At 36.9% G+C, this 20,391-nt stretch overlaps 1 protein-coding gene across 7 annotated transcripts; it reads left to right on the forward strand.

Moving 5' to 3' along the window:
• Positions 1 to 382: 382 nt before the first annotated feature.
• LOC113694223 (KIN17-like protein) lies at positions 383 to 14,471 on the forward strand. Of its 7 annotated transcripts, XM_072053396.1 has the most exons (4): positions 383 to 588; positions 1,093 to 1,235; positions 4,048 to 4,123; positions 5,673 to 7,089. In XM_072053396.1, the coding sequence occupies exon 4, from the start codon at positions 5,755 to 5,757 to the stop codon at positions 6,931 to 6,933; it is 1,179 nt and encodes a 392-aa protein (XP_071909497.1). In that variant the 5' UTR covers positions 383 to 588; positions 1,093 to 1,235; positions 4,048 to 4,123; positions 5,673 to 5,754; the 3' UTR covers positions 6,934 to 7,089. The 7 variants fall into 7 exon arrangements, with proteins under 7 accessions (XP_071909497.1, XP_027068898.2, XP_027068900.2 ...); XM_027213097.2 differs by lacking the exons at positions 1,093 to 1,235; positions 4,048 to 4,123 and adding an exon at positions 14,263 to 14,471 and having other exon boundaries at positions 5,673 to 6,975; XM_027213099.2 differs by lacking the exons at positions 1,093 to 1,235; positions 4,048 to 4,123 and adding an exon at positions 14,334 to 14,471 and having other exon boundaries at positions 5,673 to 6,975.
• The last annotated feature ends 5,920 nt before the right edge of the window (positions 14,472 to 20,391 follow it).

Genomic DNA, 20,391 nt, shown 5'->3' on the forward strand with positions numbered 1-20,391 from the left:
TAAATATTAAAAAATATAGGAGCAATTTTATAATTTCCTTAAATTACTAAACCCAAAGCCTAAATCATTGGACATTCTCTGTTTGGTTGGATGGAAAACATTTTCTCGACAACGTTTTCCAAATTTTCCACTATTTGGACACAATCTAATTTGGGAAAATAATTTCTAATGGAAAATAAGTTACACCAAAAGAAGGAAAATTATGTTTGGATAGAATGTTATTTGAAATAATTACTATAATAATTTTTATGATATAACGTATATGTGATAAAAAAGTAATTAAAAATATAAAAAAATGAGTTGAAAAATATATTTATGATGGAAGCAAAATATTATTTGAAAGAATGGGGTATCCAAAAATCAAAAACCTTTATCATTGTGAAGTTATTTTCCTTTCGTAAGCCTTCAACCGAAAACATAATAGATAAAAGACCAATCCCTTCTTCGGCAGCGATAAAAGACGATCTCCAGCGACATCTCATCGGCAAACCAATCCCTTCTTCAGCAAACCATCTCCAGCGACATCTCATACCCGTTACTGCAACAGCATCTCCAACAAGGGTGAAGACTCCTTAAGTATTTCCAGAGGTATGATGGTCTCTTATTAGTTTTTTTCCTCCCTTTGAAAAATTGTCTAGAATTACTGGTGTAGATTCTTGAAGTTGGATTTGAATGAATTTTTGTGGGTTGCTTTTGTTTTAGTTTGTTCTTACCTGATTAGGGTTACATTTGATTTGATTGATGCTAATGAATTAATTTGACTGCTGAGTTTTGGGGGTTGTATGATTCTTGGAATCTGATTATTAATCTTGGCACTTTTGTCTCGGCCCTCTTAACTTGCTCAGAATCCAGGTAGGGTAGGGTAGTGTTTTCCTTACATTCTGGTGAGACCATTTGTAAAAGTTTTAGTGAATTCATTGAGTTTGTGAAGCCACGGGCTGATTCTTGCCATAGCTGCTTGATTGAAAAGGGCATATAGCCGTGGAAACACAGAAGGCTTTGGATATATTCCCAAATCAATGAATGTTTTGACATAGCAGCAAGCGAATCACCCAATGTCAATGACGACTCTGTCGTAAAATGATCACTCAGGTTTGTCGTCTTGGCAAATACAAGAAACCAGAATTAAGTACTTCAATAAAGAAGATGCGGCCAGAAGTAAAACCGGACTTACACAAGACATAGTCCATATACATCATGGGGAACTGGGGACAAAATCACCAAAACAGAAAAAGGTACTTGCTGGGTATATCTTGGGTTGTTAAGCAATGCTAGCTTCTATAAGGGCTGCACAAATCTTTTATTTGTAGTAGTACTTATCAGTGTTTAATTTCAGATAGACTCATGAATTCCTTTGGTCTTTTTCTCGAGCAAAGAATATATTGATGGAGTTCTTGTTGGTTGGCAAATTTCAAAGTCTTCATTCACTGTCAAGGCTAGGCTTCGTAGTTCTCCAAAATGTCTAGATGATTTGGAAATGTTGCAGCACCTTTCCCTGTTTCTGATGATATCTCTATCTGTCCTAAATCATTTAATCTTATCATTTATCACATGAATCCTGCTTGCTTCATCACTTGACTTTATTTCCAAGTGCCAAGTTCCAACTTCTAGAATATCAAGAAAAAACCTTATATTGGCATTTTAAAGTTAAAAGTTTTTGTTTTTCTAAGGAGTAATACTTGTACACATTTAGCTGAGGTTATGTCCCTAATTTTAGAAGCATGTAAATCTAAAGGCACATTGTTTAGACATTTAAAATAATATCTAGAACTTTTAGACCAGGATAAACAATGAGAGAGAGAGCACTTGATATTCCAGTGACATCAGGAAACACTGGCTTTCAGATGTTTTTTCACATTGTGGAAAACTGGGAAAGAGCCAGGTTCTAATTTCTATCCACGGGGCTTTCATGCCCAAATGGATTTATCTTCATAGATAGTTGCTCTGATGCAAAGGCCTGCTGTAATTAAAACTTCAAAAGAACTCTACATGCTACATGTTGTTATATAGGTCTAAACCAGTTTTTGCTTGACAAAATCTTACATCTTTTGTGTACAGAAAATGAGTTCTAGATTGCTAGAATTAGATGGGCTGTCACATTATTCTTTTGGTTCATCCAACAGGGACATTACTGGGGAGGATGAGTAAGGTCCATGTAACCAAGGACACGAGCTATTTTTTTTAACTATATAAAGTACATGTATATGTATCACATTAAATTTTGCAAACCTACTGCTTGTTACTAGTGGTCCTAAAGAGTGCTGATTAATTTGGTACCAATGCAATTCGTCCAAGGGAGATGTCAGCAAATTAGGGATCTCTATCACGTAAGAGAGAGAGAGAGAGAGAGAGAGAGAGAGAGAGAGAGAGAGAGAGAAAATGAAAGAATATAGTAGATGCTTTCTTTAGAAAAAGCAAGATACGGAGGTGTCTACTTTAATTTTCTACTGTTGCTTCACTTGGTATGCTACATGTGAATGATATTTTGCCTGTTTTATTGTGTGGGCTGTGACCAAATAAGGAGTAGTTACTCTTGAACTTGCAGCCACAAAGTCCTCTCTCTTTTATGTTTGTCCTCCAAACCCTAACCACCCCACTTGGTTTTCATTTACCAAAAGCTTTAATTATTTCTAGTTCCTCCCGTATTGGTAGAGCTGTTAAACGAATTGAGCTGTTCCTCTCGTTCCTGTTCGTGAAAGGCTTGTTCGAAACCTTAAACGAACCGAGTTTGAACAAATTTTTTTGTTCGATTAATAATCGAGCGAACACAAGTATGTTCCCGAGTTTTGACAAACGTTTGCAAACATGGACATAATTGTCATTTGACAAATTTAAGGGTTAATTTTATGGCTGGACTTTTATATTTGGAGGACAAATTACTTTGTTTTATTTGTTGTTTTTGTGTTAATGTTGGTTATGTAGTTAATGAATATTAAAATAATTGTTAGTCACTTAGTGCTTTAATTATTTTTTAGGATGATTAATGATTTGTATGGCATAATTAAGACTTAAAATAATTTGAATTCGAGTTTTTCAAGCATGTTCGTGAACAACTCGTTTAACCAAACATGAACTTGAACTGGAACATGAACTTTGCTTAACGAGCCGAACATGAATATAGGTTTGGAGATCGAAAGTTAACGAACGAACACGAACTTTGTTTGAATTGCTTAACGAGTAGAGCTCAAATATGAGATACTCGGTTTGATTCGGCTCGTTTAGAGCTCTATGTACTGGACTACCGGTAGCTTCTTGCTTTCTCATTGGTTTTATTGGTTTTGGCCTCATTCCAATATCAATATCAATTCAAAGTCCAACGCTCCGACCCCCTTCCCACACCCACTACACTTGCCTTGCCTACTCGTACATGTGTATTTATGAATTTGTGTACTGGTGGTAATTTTCAAATTTGACATTTGATTGGCTCTTGACCATTATTGAATTTGTGTGCGATTGTGTGCGTATGTGTTTGTGTGTGCGCACGCGCACTGATTGTGTGCGATTGGCTCTTGACCATTAGATGGGCTATCACATTATTCTTTTGGTTCATCCTTCAAATACCTTGCTATATGATTATAATGGATAGAAACTAAAAATAACTTGTAATGAGACGAATGTTTTGAGAATAGAAAAACATTTGCAACATGTCAATAAACACTAAAAAAGGAAGTCAAAAAATATTTTTACTGACAAACCAAACACCGAAATCATGAAAAAAGGAATTTGGAAAATATTTTAACTAAATAACCAAACATTGGAAAATTATGGAGAAGGAAGTGATTTTCCAAGAAAATGTCTTCTCTAGGAAATATTTTCCGTCCAACCAAACGGACCCTCAATCTTTCACTGTCCAAATCTCTTTGTCTTCAGTCTTAACACTCACAGTTCACTCTTCAGCCGAATATCTCCTCTTCTTCTCTTCAATTTTCACCACAAAAATTCCAAATTTCTCTTCAATTTTCACCACTTCGTGCTACAAATATATGATTGTCTTGGAATTATTATGAGAATCTCAACCCATTTCTGATTTGCTGGTGCTCCTCAAAGCAAGCCCTCAAGCAGAAGCTGCAGAACACCGGACCCTTAATCAAACGCCGAACCTTCAAAGCAAGCCCTCAACCTAGTAAGTGAACCCTAAGTTCCTTATGTATGATTACACATTTTCAGTGAATCGGCAATGCCCAAATTCTTGACAGGAGATATGGATTTTTTAATGGATTAAATAGAGAAAATAAGGGGGGAATAGCATGAGAATGCTCGTTGAATGAGCAATTCAATAAGAGAGCTCGGATCGAATCCCAAGAGACTAAGTTAGAGCAATTACCAAATCCAGCAGAATTCGAATGGTGGAGTTGGAAAGTGCAGAACTCGCACTCATTGACTTTGTTGATGCTTGTTAAATAATTAAAGGTTACTAGTGTGTACTTCTGTAGTTATTCACATCAGCATGTAGCATCTCTTCTAGCCTATGATTTCGTGAATTTTAGTAGGCTTGTGAAAGTTGTTAGGCTGGGGGAATTTGTTTCTAGAACCGATAGTTGCTGAAGTTGGTTTGGTTGGCACTTCCTTTTCTGTTTTCTGTTTATGTCAAAACTGAATTTGGCACTTATTCTCTTTTCTTATTCTGGTTCAGTAATTAATTGGAAGGTGATATTTGTGTCAACTGAACCGTGTATCTAAATTCAGAGCTAACAATGCATGAGAAGGGACTTGTTTATATTTTGAAGTTCATTTTATTCATCACACATGTAAAGCAATTTCTGACAACTCACTCTAGTTCATTAGGAGGCAAAAACAAGAACCTGTAATTTGCTTGTGCTATATAAATGCGTCCTTTAAAAGAAAGAATTGCATTGATGGGTAAATGCTATCTAGTTTTGATCTACAGATTCATTGATGTATAAGAAGAGAGGGAAAAGTGTAAATGACAAGCAAAACACGTGGTGCACGAGCTTTATTGGGCACTTTTTCTTTAATTCTTTTATTTGAATTAATGGGTTTCCATTGTTGCTTTCTATGTGTTGGAAATGTCAAAATTACTGAAAAATTTGGGATGCACCTCTTTTGGTAACTCCATTGTTGCTTCCTGAGTTATGCAGAAATCAGGATGGCTACTTTTAGTCTATACTTTTTAGTTGGAATTGCAGAAACTGGATAACTACTTTTTTAAAAAAAAAAAAAATTGGCAAGAGTAATAGACACTAATTAGATTTTAGACGTTGAAGTTAAAGACCACCAGTTATGCTGCTTGAAAGTTGAAATCTGTGTTCTAGATTGACATTTAGCATCCACTTATCACTTTCTTTTTTTTTTTTTGCATTCTTGTTCTTCTTTTTCTCTTTTGGCTTAACTGAGGTAGGACGGAAATAGAATGCTAAGCCAGCTCAAAGGTTGACTAACCAGGCAGCTAAAGATGCCATCAAATTATGTAATGCAGCGAGAATGTATTAAACTGACTTTTACTTGTTTGTTTTCTCTTATCTTTATGTATTGCAGCTGAATACATATCAATCTAAGTATAGCTTAGTAGGTATTACAAAGTCTTCCAAAAATTGCTTAACAATCTTTGGAAGCAAATTAAGGATGTTCAAATTAAACATGTTCAATTTGGTGAATTGGATATGGATTTGGATCACTAATTCTTGGTTATATTTTGTAAATTTGATTTGCAGGAAAAAGATATTTATAGGCCGGCCATCTACAGACTAGAGGGGTCAAAACAATCCTACTGAAATCAATTCTTGAGCCGCTGCCATGGGAAAGAACGAGTTCCTGACGCCAAAGGCAATAGCGAATAGAATCAAAGCGAAAGGCTTACAAAAACTCCGATGGTATTGTCAGATGTGCCAAAAGCAATGTCGGGATGAGAATGGCTTCAAGTGCCACTGCATGAGCGAATCACACCAGCGACAGATGCAGGTTTTCGGCCAAAACCCTAATCGAATCATCGATGGCTATTCCGAAGAGTTCGAACAAGCGTTTCTCGAACATATGAAGCGTAGTCACCGCTTTAGTCGCATCGCCGCTACCGTGGTATATAACGAGTACATCGCCGATCGCCACCATATTCATATGAATTCAACTCAGTGGGCGACTTTGACGGAGTTTGTTAAGTATTTGGGGAGGACTGGCAAGTGTAAAGTTGAGGAAACTCCGAAAGGGTGGTTTATTACTTATATTGATCGTGATTCGGAGACCTTGTTTAAGGAGAAGATGAAGAATAAGAGGATTAGGGCGGATTTAGCAGAGGAGGAGAAGCAGGAGAGGGAGATTAAGAAGCAGATTGAGCGTGCCGAGCAGCTGATGTCAACTGGGAATGAGAACAGGAATGGGAATGAACAGGAAGTTCAGGAGAAAAGGTTGTTTGAGAAATCGGAGGACGAGAAAATTAAGTTAAGTTTGGGATCATTGTCAAAAAGTAATTTGAAGGAGGAGAGTTCTAGGGTTGTTTTTGATGATGTGGAGAATGAGAGTATAGGCGACAAGGGGAATAAGGGCAGTGGAAAGATGGGAAGCTCAGTGTTGGATGAGTTGATGAGGGAAGAAGAGAAGGCGAAGGAGAGGAGTAATAGGAAGGATTATTGGTTGTGTGAGGGGATTATTGTGAAGATAATGAGCAGGGCACTGGAAGAAAAGGGGTACTATAAGCAGAAAGGCATAGTGCGGAAAGTGATTGATAAGTATGTTGGGGAAATTGAGATGCTAGAGAGTAAGCATGTCTTGAGAATTGATCAAGAAGAGCTTGAGACTGTGATTCCACAAATTGGAGGACTTGTGAGAATAGTTAATGGGGCTTATCGTGGGTCATATGCTAGGCTGCTAGCTGTTGATACAGATAAGTTCTGTGCTAAGGTGCAGATTGAGAAGGGGATTTATGATGGCAGGGTGATTAAGGCCATTGAGTATGAAGATATCTGCAAATTGGCTCAATGAAAAATGTTGATAAGAATGTACTAACTGTATTGTGATCAAGTGGTAATTGTTCTACTTTCCAGAGTTGTTAAGTACCATGATAGTCTGCATCTTTTATGAATGATTGCAATCTTCTTTCTTGTGATTATATTAAGCAGTGTGCTCTGTTTCTTGCAATTCTATGTTCTTCTGATTGTGTTAAGCATTCTGGTCTCTATAGGTTATGCTTTATCTTTCATGCTACTTGTGCTAGTATGAACGAGGGACCTGGTATTTGTAAAGGTCTGGTTCCTTAAGATCACTTCATTAAACTCTTTTACATTTTTCTTTATGTTGCCTGAGTTTTATAGTACATTCTTTTGCTATATTCCTTTCATCTGGTAAATTACTTTTTAGTAAAGTTGAGAGTTGCTTGGCTTAACGACAAAGCAGCAATGAAAGTCTTTCATTCATCTTTTGAACACACACACACACACACACACAAAAAACAAACACACACCCACATATAAAAAACAAATTTAGTCAGCATCTTGTTGTCTCAGCGAGTTTTCTAGAAAGAAAATTGTAGTCCTCTCACAGTACGTCCTAGAAAGTGGGAGATATGGGCTGTACCTTGACTGGGGTATTACTAGGCAGGTGTGTAATCTAGAAAATTTAGAGAACTGCAAAGTATGATGTTGTCGAGGTTTTTGACGCAATTATAGTGGCATAAGAGTTGCTCAGTTGGATAAGTGGGAAGATATTGTCAGGTATTTTCACAGAACAAGCCAGATTTAGAACGAGAACTCCTTAGGTTGCTGCATAAGTTCTCTATCCCAAAATGACAGGCAGTGAACGACAGGTTGTACCAAAGGGATATTTTGAAGTTGATTTGAAACCCCTGGCTGCAGTTCTTTCCTTAAAGTTGTAACATTTACTTATTGCTTGAAATTCTTGCTATATCTTTTTTAATTTATTTAAATTGTGAAACCCTACCTTCTTTGTAATTTTAGCTGAAAAAAGCTATAGAGGATCAAATTTCGAAACCCATAAATTCTGTGATGCTAGTAGGTGACTTTGCAGATTTGAATAAGTTGTGAACAAGGATGGTCCAGCATCGTGACTTGCTCAGCTAGAGGGCAAGTCAACCATTTAGCCTGATGTTAATCACACAAATTTTGCTCTGTCCCAGCCCTCATATGACCTGGCCAAGAATGATATATATTGTGAAATGTTCTTATTGTTTACTTGTTATGATGCTTGGTTTTATATTAGCTTTTAAGTTCATCAAAGTTGTGGAAAGTTCCCAGCTCTACAGGTCTTCCAATTGCGTGACAGATTGAGCTAATGAGCTATATTATTTAAATGCAATATCCCAGTGTTACAATAAATGGCAGCCAATTCGACCTTTTATTTTCCTTTTCTCTTAGCTGGTTAATTTAGCATCTTATTCAAATTTTTGAGCCATTAGCCTATTAGTGTATTCACCTTTTTCAGAAATTTTGACAAGCAACATGGTGAAAGACTGCTAAGCCATGCACTGTGTCTTGAAGAACTTAGGCTTGGCATTAATGTTGTTTAATTAGACTATTGGGTAATACAAGTGAATGACCCATCGTTGATCTTTTGTTGCAGCACTGGGCAGGTGAGACTTGACAGTCAACCATAAGCTAATTTGCTTCAGCTATTGTGATGTTTTCCATCAGAATTTTCTAAGATGGATGTTGGTGGACAAAATGTTTTCTTTCTCAGATTAAGAAGACTTTTAATTTTAAACTCAATGTATATGCCTCTAGATGCATGATAATAATCTAATGGATGAAAAGATCTATCTGGATCTCTACTTTGGATGTAATACCAGTCATCTGTCTCTGGCTTGTTTTTCTGTTACATTGGTTGTTGTTTAACCCACCTGAGTCTGTACTTGGATCCCATGTTACTTGTACCTGAGTCTGTACTTTGAGTATTTTTTTTTTTAATTATTCGTCACTAATCCCTTCTTGAAGTTACCTGGGTACTCAATAAAAGATATTGGTATTATGAGATAACTTCTAATCTTGACATACATAGGCATTGCTAATATAGGACCATTTACGTTCTCGACAGAAATTCTTGTAGAACTAAAGTTGCTTGCTTGGATTAATTAGGAAGATTCTTCAGGTCTGACGCAGCACAAACACTTGGTAGGCACAATAGCTTGGTAGAAAAGGCCAGATATTGAATTTCAGCCGAATTTAAAATAGCAACTTGGAATAGGATGAGAAAATATGTTTGGAATGGGATGAGACTCCTAGGAGTGATTCCTAGAATTACTACTCAGATTTTCATATGCTTGGAATAGGATGAGACTCCTAGGAGTGATTCCTAGAATTACTACTCAGATTTTCATCTCCTTGAGCATACTTTCTCATCCTATTCCAAGTTGCAGCGTCAATGAGCAAGTTTCTCTTGTTCGGGCACTCCCATGCCATGTGTCCCTTCAAACCATATTTGAAACATCCATCTTTGTTCTTGTTTTGTTCATCGATTGGAAGCCTTAGTTTTTGTCTCTGCAGGCTTGGAAGTTACTTGAGTTGCTGCTGATTTATATGGCTTGCCATTTGCAGCAAATCTTTTAGGAACTACCTCCCTGCCTTGAGTATTGAACCTCTTAATTAGTGTCTGTCGCAGGCTCTTTTCAAGTCTACAACCTGCTTGGAATGCATTATCAACTGTGTAGATATCATATCCCATCAATTCTTTGCGACTACCAAGTGTTTGTGCTGCGTCAAGGTCATACCACTGAAGAAACCAGAGTCTTGAATGATTAATTTGTGATATTCTTTTGAAAATGACTGGCATTGAGGAACAAGATGTGGTAGTTGGATCTGTGGAAGTTGAACAAAAAGCCCTCCCTGCACCTTTTTAATGTTTGTCTAATTGGATATGGCCCATGCGAGCTCAATTCTTCCCCCAAACCATACCCCCTTCCTGCGTTGCCCTTCCTATTCTTTTGAAAACAAAAAGGTGCGACGTTTTCGTTTCACCTTGTTCGTCTAGCTTGCATTTTAATTGTGAAATAAAATATTAGTCTATTCAAGTTTCTTCAAACGGAATTTCTATTTTGGTGCACTGAAAGACTTATGAAGAGTGTGGCCAAAATGGAATTAACTATGATGTTCCACATAAGTTCACCCTTTTCACATGAATTGATCTAGTTCTTAGGTCATTGTTAAGTCTGTTTATTACTTTTTAAATTTTTTTTTTTGCCTCATTCATGTTTTAATTCTAAGATTGCTCAGTTACCAAACATACTTATGAATTGGTTAGTGTTTGATTAAACTAATTAAGTTGCCTCGATGTTTGGTTCTGTGATACCCCAACTTTTAGGATCATCTTTTGTTTAGTCTCAAAGAGGATATTACGGTTTCTTTAGTTTATTTTTATTTTAAAAATAATATTTTGTTTTAAAGAAGAAACTAAAGTTATTTCTTTGGATTTGATTTAAAACCTTATTTTATTTTAAAAAGATTAGAAACCCCAAACGTCTAATCAAAACCCTAGTTTCACTTGTGATTGACCGTTTTCTCAAATTTCTCATATTTTAACTGAAATCCTAAATTCAATTTATGGAATTGTAAAAATTCCCTTTGTAAAAGTCCCCGTTTTTTTAAAAATTCCCTTTTATTTGGAACTTAAGATTTTATAATAACCCTACTACCCAATCACATCACAATAAGTGTAAATGAATATAGAAGTAAGGGTTTTCGTTGTCCGTTTTCAAGTTAGAGTGAATTAGGGTTTTCATGTTTTTTTCCGTAGTGCGACTATCCAGTACGAAGTGTGGATCAAATTTGGGGATTAAAAGTGAGTTTTAATAATATTAAGTGTGTGATTAGAAGTGAAAATAATAAGTTAGTAATTAGAAGGTAAAAATCCTAGTATACGCGATTTAAGAAAAATCGGCTCAAACCGACAGGTATTGATCACTACTGATTGAACTCACCACTTCCTTACCATCACATACCCTTGATATTTTTGCAAAATATCCCCCCTCATTCTCAGCCATATGATCGAAATATGTGGCCCAAAATACAAGGAAAAGAAAGAGAAACTTGGAAGGCTTTGGTGGTGACAAGTGTCAACCACCTATGGTTTCTTGACCAAGCCAAGTCTCACATTCTTATCTTCCATTTGAGTTCATCTTTCCTCATTTTTCTTCCTGTTTTGGCCGAGAGCTAGGAGGAGCAAGAGAGTGAAGAAAGTTCAATCTTCTACCTTGAATCCAACCTCTTGAGTGCAACCAAGAAAAATTAAATCAATTAATCACTAGTTGGAAGTTTGGGAAGCTTAAGGAACCAAGAATTTCAAGGAGAGGTGAAGGATCATCCTAGCAAACTCTTGTCTTGAGATATAATGGCTGATCAACCATTCTTTCTCCATTAATCATGATTAAGTTGGGTATTAATGTTAGTATTATGTTTGTGACGCTTATTTCAAGTGATTTTAATGATTAGATGGATGACTTTTGAATTAGGATTTCTTGTGAGTTAGGTGTGGTATGATGTATGTATATGGTATATGATCTTGTAAAGGTGATAGTAGTGGTAGTTTCAAGGTAGAAATGAGAATTATAGCTTGAAATAACAAAAATTCCAGATTTCTGGAAAATTTAGCTTCAGTTCTGTCCGATTCTATTTCATCATGTTAGAAGCCTAATTAGGCTTAGCACAAAACATGAAAGTTATAGAGAATGATATTTTATGATTGCCTACAAAATTTCATCTCAATCAGAGCAACGTAGCCTGTGAAAAGACGAAAATACCCTGACTGCCCTAGGTGTAAAATCAGTGAACAGCTTTGATAGTACACTAAGTTTGTTGCGTTTGTTCACCTTGATATGTATTGAACTAGCTTTTAGTCAAAACATGAAAGTTTTAGCCCTATGTTTCAGCTTTCCAATGCAATAGAAAACACCTCAATCGGACTTCGGTAGCCTGAGTTATTATCGTTTACGTATAATGCGGTTAACTAGCCCGAATGTGGGATTTTGGTTCTGTAATCCGGACTTTTGACCCAGATACACTACAAACTGGACTGAGTAGCCTTCATCAAAGTTGTAGCACTCTGTCTTAGTTTCGAAACGGTATAAATTTCACCCTACTCCGATAAGCGTAGCTTCGGTTGTGCTCGTTACGCTAAGTGATGGCAAATCTGTCTTTTAATTTATGCCTTACATTTCATTTCCGGACATGTACCTAGTTTAATTTTGTATTTGTATGACGTTGAGCCTATTGAACGGTTATTGAAATGAGGTTATTTTATGTGTGACTTTGGGACTATTTGAGGAAAATGTTGAAGCCATAAATGGCTGGAAATGGGTAAACACAAGGGGCATGCCGCCAAATTTTCACGAGAAAGATAAACTAGCCTTTGGAGTTCTAGTTCTGTATCTTGCAAGTTTAACTTGGATACACTGAAAAATGGGTTGAGGTATCTTCATGGAAATTGTAACCTTTTGTCTAAGATTCGAGACACCATCTAGTACATTTTGATTTGATAACCACAGCTCCAGTTATGGGCAAAATCGTGTAACCCGTTTTGTATCATTTTCATTTTCATGCACGCGCACGTGCATTTCTCAACCATTTTTGCCGTTTTGGACCGTTTAGGTCTACTTTTGTTATTTTGTTACCATTCCGGCCGTATTGGACAATTTCGACATTCTTTTGGCCTTAACGTTATTTTTGACCGTTTTTTATTATTTTTGACCGTCTTCAACCGTATTCGATTGTTTAAGTTATAAACTGCTATTGTATGGCCGTTTCACTTATGTGTGCATATAATCTGTCAATACAGATTGTGAGGCTTTTGACGGTGATGGTCAAGTTCAGTGAATTGCATCGTTTTCGTGCCAAGTTTTATCAAGTGAGTAATTGGGTTGTTTATTGATGTGGAATTGTTGAAGTACCTTGTATATGTTAAATGGGTACTTAGGCGAGGGTGTACTTTATCGCACTTGACCTAAGCCCATCATTTGTTTTGATTTTCTATGTGGGAATACATGCCTTATGTTGAGTATCACCCTCTTGCTGTGTGCTGAGGAGGGTGATTACATGACTTGGGTATCACCCTCTTGCTGTGTGCTTATGGGGGTGATTACATGACTTGAATTAAATCCCATTTACTGTGTGCTGTTTGGGGTAAGTACTTTGTTGTGTACTTTGTCGAGAGATACCATCTATTGAGAGATCGGATATCTTAGGGCTTGGTTCCAATCCGGTTCCAAGGGTTAGACGAACTATTCGAGCCAGGTGGGGCTTGATCGAAGATAGTTCCATGCTAAACTTGGGATTTAGTTCCTTGTTAAAGTTTTGACGAAAGCTAAGTTATTTTTTTTTTCGCTCGAGCTGCTGTGTGCTGTTGACTGGCCAGTGGGGGTTGATAAGGTGAACGGGAAAGTTTAATTGGAGTCTACAGACCATGAGTACTTTGGTTGACGGAGTGTCAACAGGCGTTAAAGCTCGGGGAATTGAACTGGTTTTGGAGTCACCCGTATCCTACCATTGTGATGTTACTTTTTGTCATTGATGTGAAATATCCTGATTTACTTGTTTAATTATGTGACTTTACATTTTTTCCCTAATTACTCACTAAGCATATAGTTTACCCCATTCTATTTGTTTTCCTTAGCACGGGGTTGACGCGGGGATCGCTCGAGAAGGGGTTTAGTGTTTTGATTATAGACGAGTTGAACTTGTACTTGTTATAAGTTGACAAGTAAGATATATATAGTTGTCGTGATGGTTGTAGTTATCAGTTTTTCTAGGGTTTAGTTTCTGGTACTCGTGGTATGCAAGACTCGATGTACTAGGTTGTGCAACTTTTGAAGATGTAATCGTTTAAACAGAATTTTCTTTTGGCGTGAATCTATTTTCTAATTTTATGAGTGAGTGAGTCCCGGCGAGAGTTGGGTAGACGACCCATCGAACCCTGGGGTACGCCCTAGGGAGAAGTGGGGCCGTCACAGGTTCAGTGTTTCACTTAGATGATTGCTAATAATTTTTCAAGGCCTGCATTTGTTCTGTGTGTTTTGGTTACCAATCACAACTTGCTAGAATGCCATAATGGTCTTAGGTAAGCTTGAGGAAAAATCTACAAGCTACAACCCATGTCCTTTTGGTGAATCTAGTTAATCCTGGATAGTTTCATTGTGTAAACAGTTTGCCTTTTCTGTTTTCATCTCTGTGTACTCATTGTGATTAGATGAACTTCTTTGCTGAAAATGATAATATCTTATTTCAACATTCCATTCATTGAGTTTTACTGAAGTTTTGAAACTTCTGCTGGCTCTGCCCGTGTGATGATGTCCGTGGTTATTAACTATACAAGTTCCAGAAGATCAAGGAAACTGCTAGTATTGATATTGTTGACATTCTTGACACATATTCTCATGGTACCAGAGTTGCTTGGGAAATTTGGGAGGATTTGTTGTGACTTTATTTAACAGAAGATGCATGAGACAGAGTGAAGTTGAATGTTCTAGCAGCAAGTGCCTTCTTTCAAAAAAACCAGCAAATGGGGACAAGGTGTATTGAAAAGGTTTTTTGAACTTGATCTGAAGCCTACAGGTCTTCTGCTGAGAGGTGTAGGTCCAAAACTTATGAAGTTCAGTTTCATTTCCTTCATCTAGTTGCCATGTCAATTGTGAAAGATGGTGTTAGCTTATTTGAGTACTGTTAGGTTTTAGGGACACTACGCAGCGGAAAAATAAAAATTTTTCCCTAAAACCATCCAGGAATCACCCTAGATTTTACGTATGATGTACTAGAAGTAGGGTTTTAGGATTACCTTAATCCAAGCGGCGTCTCCCTGCAGCGTTGTTTGAGGATGGTCAGCCCTTGAGCAGTCCAATCGTCCTGCCTCTACTGATATCCACGCTAGAGCAACCCTGGATCGTCTCACGAACTATGTATTGAAGAGAAAAAGGTGCTAGCCTTTCTCCACTTTTCAATCGTATATGTTTCTCTCTTTTTGTGTGTGACAATCACAAAACCTTGTTTTCTTTTCGTATATTTGGGAGAAAAATCGAGAGAGCTATGATTAGAGAGATGTCTTCTGATATAGAATGATAAGTCTTCTTTTATGATTCAAAATCAAAACCATGAGACTTCTAATCACATAAGACTCTATCTATCATTATCTGATAGATAAGAGATAACCATTTACTCTTATCTGCTCAAAAAGGCCTGGGATTAATTTTCCTTTAAAATTAAACCCTGATAATTTACATAGTTTCAATCCAGGATTAAATCTCTATTGCGTGTGACCCAATAGGTCCCGAATGCATTGGTAATAATTATGGTTTAATAATTAGATAAAATAAACGACTTTATTTTATCATAGCTTATCATAAATAATTAATCCATAATTATAAATCACGAGCGGTGTCTAGCAACACATCGCGATTGCCCAATTATTCGGAATTAGTCAAGGGAATTTGACCTAACCTTTCCGTGAAAAATTACCGTGTAATTATTATCCTTTTACCCAAGATATCCAATTAGTCAGGAATAAGGAATAAGTGCCAATTCCCTGATGACTAATTAAATTTTCTAGTTCCCGAAATTTACCCTTAATTTGGTTAAATTGAAGACATTCTTCAATTTACCTAATAGTTGACTTTAGGGTTAATTTCTCACTAGTGGCCATCCGGATATCGACTCCTTCTATCAGAGTGGTAAATCCTATCTTGATCACCCATTTTTCTTTACGTGCTTCACACTACATCCAACTTCTATACTTTAAGGTACTCTCAAAGAGTAACAAGTAATTAGAGTCAAAATGTAGTGTTTCTCACTCAAGATTCTATGGTGATCTCAAGTCGTAGGATCACTTACACAATTTTTCACTAGAGATACACCATTGGCACTAGATAGATATCCTAACGGGATCTCTAAACGGATCACTCCAATGCATTTGTACTTTTCAAATCATCTACACATTAGCCCAAGTATCTTCATACCATAGTTGATGAGAACAATCACTAATTACATTAATTAGAGGCTAACTGTGTACTAGTTTTACCGTACTAAAGATGTCCTATTTCATTAGTACAAAAACTAGGGAATTTTAATAATATTACTATAAATGCGAATGATATCTCATAGTCACCAACTCTTGTGACTATCATCACATTAGTAATATTATAAGGACTTTATCAGTTGTATCTAATATTTAACAGATAAATAAGAAGTTATTAAAATACAAAACATATAATAAGGAATGTATAAGATAAAACCAAATACATTGTTTTAGGGCATACATTCCAACAATCTCCCACTTGCACTAAAACACATTATCCATGTTTTTCATCCCATAAGATAATACATGACTATCATGCTTCTTTTGAGGAAGAACTTTAGTAAGAGGATCAGCTATGTTATCCTCTGTGGAGACTCTCTCTATCTTTACATCATTCCTAGCAACGATTTCTCTAATCAAGTGAAATCTCCTAAGCACATGTTTGGATCGCTGATGAGACCTAGGTTCCTTGGCTTGAGCTATAGCTCCATTGTTATCACAGTACAAAGTGACCGGATCAACAATGGTTGGAACCACACCAAGTTCAGTTACGAACTTCTTGATCCAAACTGCTTCCTTAGCTGCTTCCGCGGCCGCAATGTACTCAGCCTCTGTTGTAGAATCTGCTGTGGTGTCTTGTTTGGATCTCTTCCAACAGACAGCACCTCCATTAAGAGTAAAAATGAAGCCTGACTGTGATTTACAATCATCCTTATCTGATTGAAAACTCGCATCAGTATAGCCTTTGAGCTCTAACTCACCCTTTCCATATATTAAGAACAAATCTTTGGTCCTTCTTAAGTACTTAAGAATGTTCTTAACGGCTATCCAATGACCCTCACCTGGATTAGCTTGAAATCTGCTTGTGACACTCAGAGCATAGGAGACATCAGGTCTTGTACATAACATACCATACATAATTGATCCAATTGCTGAAGCATATGGAACATTGTGCATCTTATCAGTCTCAACTTGTGTCTTTGGACACATGTTTTTAGAAAGGCTTATACCGTGAGTCATAGGTAAATTACCCCTCTTAGACTGATCCATGCTAAACCTTTTTAGCACTTTCTCTATGTATGTAGATTGTGAAAGACCCAGTAGCCTTTTAGATCTATCTCTATAGATCTTAATGCCTAATATATAGGCCGCTTCTCCTAAATCTTTCATGGAAAAGTTCTTCGACAACCAACCCTTTACCGATTGTAACATCGGTATATTGTTTCCCATTATTAATATGTCATCTACATATAAAATAAGGAAAACAATTGAACTCCCACTAACTTTCTTATACACACAAGGTTCATCCGGATTCTTGAGAAATCCAAACTCTTTGATCGTCTCATCGAATCGGATATTCCAACTCCTAGATGCTTGCTTAAGTCCATAAATAGACTTTTGTAGCTTACATATTTGACTAGGATTTGGAGATGTAAAGCCTTCAGGTTGTGTCATATACACATCCTCATGCAATGTCCCGTTAAGGAACGCGGTCTTTACATCCATCTGCCAAATCTCATAGTCATGATATGCTGCTATGGCAAGCAATATCCGAATGGATTTAAGCATAGCTACTGGTGAGAAAGTTTCATCGTAATCGATTCCCTCTTTCTGCTTGTAGCCTTTGGCTACCAGTCTAGCTTTATAGGTAACCACATTACCATCCATGTCAGTCTTCTTCTTGAAGATCCATTTACACCCTACAGGTTTTATCCCTTCAGGTGGATCAACTAAGGTCCACACCTTATTGTCATACATGGAATTTATTTCGGAATTCATGGCTTCTAACCATTTAGAGGAGTCTGGATTACTCATTGCCTCTTGGTAGGTAGTAGGTTCGTCATCTTGAATGACTAGAACATCATTGCTATGGCTCACAAGAAATTGGTATCTCTTGGGAGTTGAGCGTGTTCTTACTGACCTACGAAGCCCTTGTGTATTAACAGCTTCAGTATCTACCCCATCATTATGTGGTTGAAGCTGTTCTTCATGAGATCGTTCAATGTTTGTTGGATGATCCTGAATTTCTTCAAGATCTATTCTACTCCCACTGCTTCTTTCTAGAATATATTCTTTCTCTAGAAAAATAGCATGTTTTGAGACAAACACTTTTTGCTCAATTGGATTGTAGAAATAGTAACCTATAGACTCTCTTGGATACCCTACAAACAAACATTTGTCAGATCTAGGTTCAAGCTTGTCTGACTCTGCCCTCTTCACATAAGCTGGGCAGCCCCAAACCTTCATATAAGACAGATTTGGTTTCTTTCCTTTTCATATCTCATATGGTGTGGAGTCGACAACTTTAGTGGGTACTCTATTAAGAGTGTAAGAGGCTGCATCTAATGCAAATCCCCAAAACGATTTTGGGGCACTTGAGTGGCTCATCATAGAACGAACCATATCCAATAAGGTTCGGTTTCTCCTTTCAGATACACCATTTAACTGTGGTGTACCTGGAGGAGTCCATTGTGAAACTATTCCATTATCCTTTAAATAAACTCCAAACTCGTCATTTAAGTATTCTCCACCACGATCAGATCGTAGTATCTTAATACTTTTATTGGTTTGTTTTTCTACTTCATTCTTGAATTCCTTAAACTTTTCAAAGGATTCAGATTTGTACTTCATTAAATACACGTAACCATATCTTGAATGGTCATCTGTGAAGGTGATGAAGTATGAAAAACCTCCTCTAGCAGTGATCGACATTGGGCCGCATACATCAGTGTGTACTAGCCCAAATAAATCACTGGCTCGTTCCCCTTTTCCAGTAAAGGGCATTTTGGTCATTTTACCAAGTAAACAAGCTTCGCATGTATCATATGATTCATAATCAAATGAATCCAAGTATCCGTGTTGGTATAACTTGGAGATGCGTTTTTCATTTACATGACCAAGCCTACAGTGCCAGAGGTAGGTTTTATTTAGTTTATCTGTTTTCATTCTTTTTCCACTCACATTGAGAATTTGATGATCAAGATCTAGAATATATAAACCGTTATTCCAACTTCCAGAACCATAAAACACACCATTTTTAGAAAAAGAACAACATTTATTCTCCTGGGTTATCCGAAACCCATTTAAATCCAAACAAGAAATAGAAATGATGTTTGTAGTAAGTGCTGGAACACAATAACAATTCGATAATTCTAAAATCAATCCACTGGGTAAAGTGATATAATAAGTCCCTACAGTTAAAGCAACAACTTTTGCTCCATTGCCCACACGTAGGATGACTTCTCCTTTTCCCAGCTTTCTACTGTCCCTTAGACCCTGCATAGATGTGCAAATGTGAGAACCACATCCGGTATCTAATACCCAAGAGTCTGATTTGGAAGTAGACACATTAATCTCAATCATATATGTACCTGATGATGAAGCTTCAGCAAGCTTCTTTTGCTTCAGGCTCTCCAAGTATGACTTGCAGTTCCTTTTCCAATGTCCAGTTTGATTACAATGGAAGCAGGTTGCTTTGGACTGGTCCGCCTTTGCCTTTTTGGGCTTTTGGGTGGGCTTGTTCTTGGATTTCTTAAATCCCTTTTCTTGCCTCTTCCTCTTCTTAGATGAAGTAACGACAAGCACACCATTAGAGCCTTTTCCCTTTTTGATTTCTTTCTCAGCAGTTTTCAGCACATTCAACAATTGAGGCAAAGTGTGCTGCAGATTGTTCATCTGATAGTTCATAACAAACTGTGAGAAAGAATCTGGCAGAGATTGGAGCACTAAATCAACATTCAGCTCCTGATCCATCTTAAAACCTAATTCGGCCAATTTTTCAATTAGCCCAATTATTTTTAAGACATGCGGAGCAACAGGTGCTCCCTCTGCCATCTTGCACCTGAACAATTCTTTAGAGGTATCATATCTAACCGTCCTTGATTGTTGTTCAAACAACTCTCTCAGGTGTTGTACAATATCATACGCCCCCATGTTCATGTGCTGCTGCTGAAGCTGAGGAGTCATGGAAGCTATCATGATACATGAAGCTTCCCTATTGTCATCCTTATGTTTCTTATAAGTATTTCTAACAGCAGCAGGTGCAGTAGGTTCAGGCTCTTGAGGCATTGGACCATCAAGTACATACTCAATTTTCTCATGAGTGAGAACGATAAGGACGTTACGATGCCAATCAAGAAAGTTCGTGTCGTTGAGTTTGCAATCAGTAAGAATAGTGCGAAAGCTCAAATTGTTACTCATTCTACAACAAAATGAAAGATAGAATTTGTTAGAAAAATGTTTTGTTTAATAAAATCATAAAAACTTCAAAATTATGATTCTATTTCCACTATTTTTTTTTTCAAATCAATTACCCTCTAAAATTGAATCGGGAATTTCTAAAATTCCATAGTGGCTAGGATCCTATCTTAATTTATTTCGACCTTGAGTGTGTCCCAACAAATTGAAAATAATTATGAAAGGTAGGTACTTTTACCA

Source organism: Coffea arabica, chromosome 6c (assembly GCF_036785885.1).
Source record: "Coffea arabica cultivar ET-39 chromosome 6c, Coffea Arabica ET-39 HiFi, whole genome shotgun sequence".
Classification (NCBI taxonomy): Eukaryota; Viridiplantae; Streptophyta; class Magnoliopsida; order Gentianales; family Rubiaceae; genus Coffea; species Coffea arabica.

Coding starts and splice junctions, on each gene's coding strand:
- LOC113694223 (XM_027213097.2), top strand. CDS start 5,755: ATGGGAAAGAACGAGTTCCTGACGCCAAAGGCAATAGCGAATAGAATC.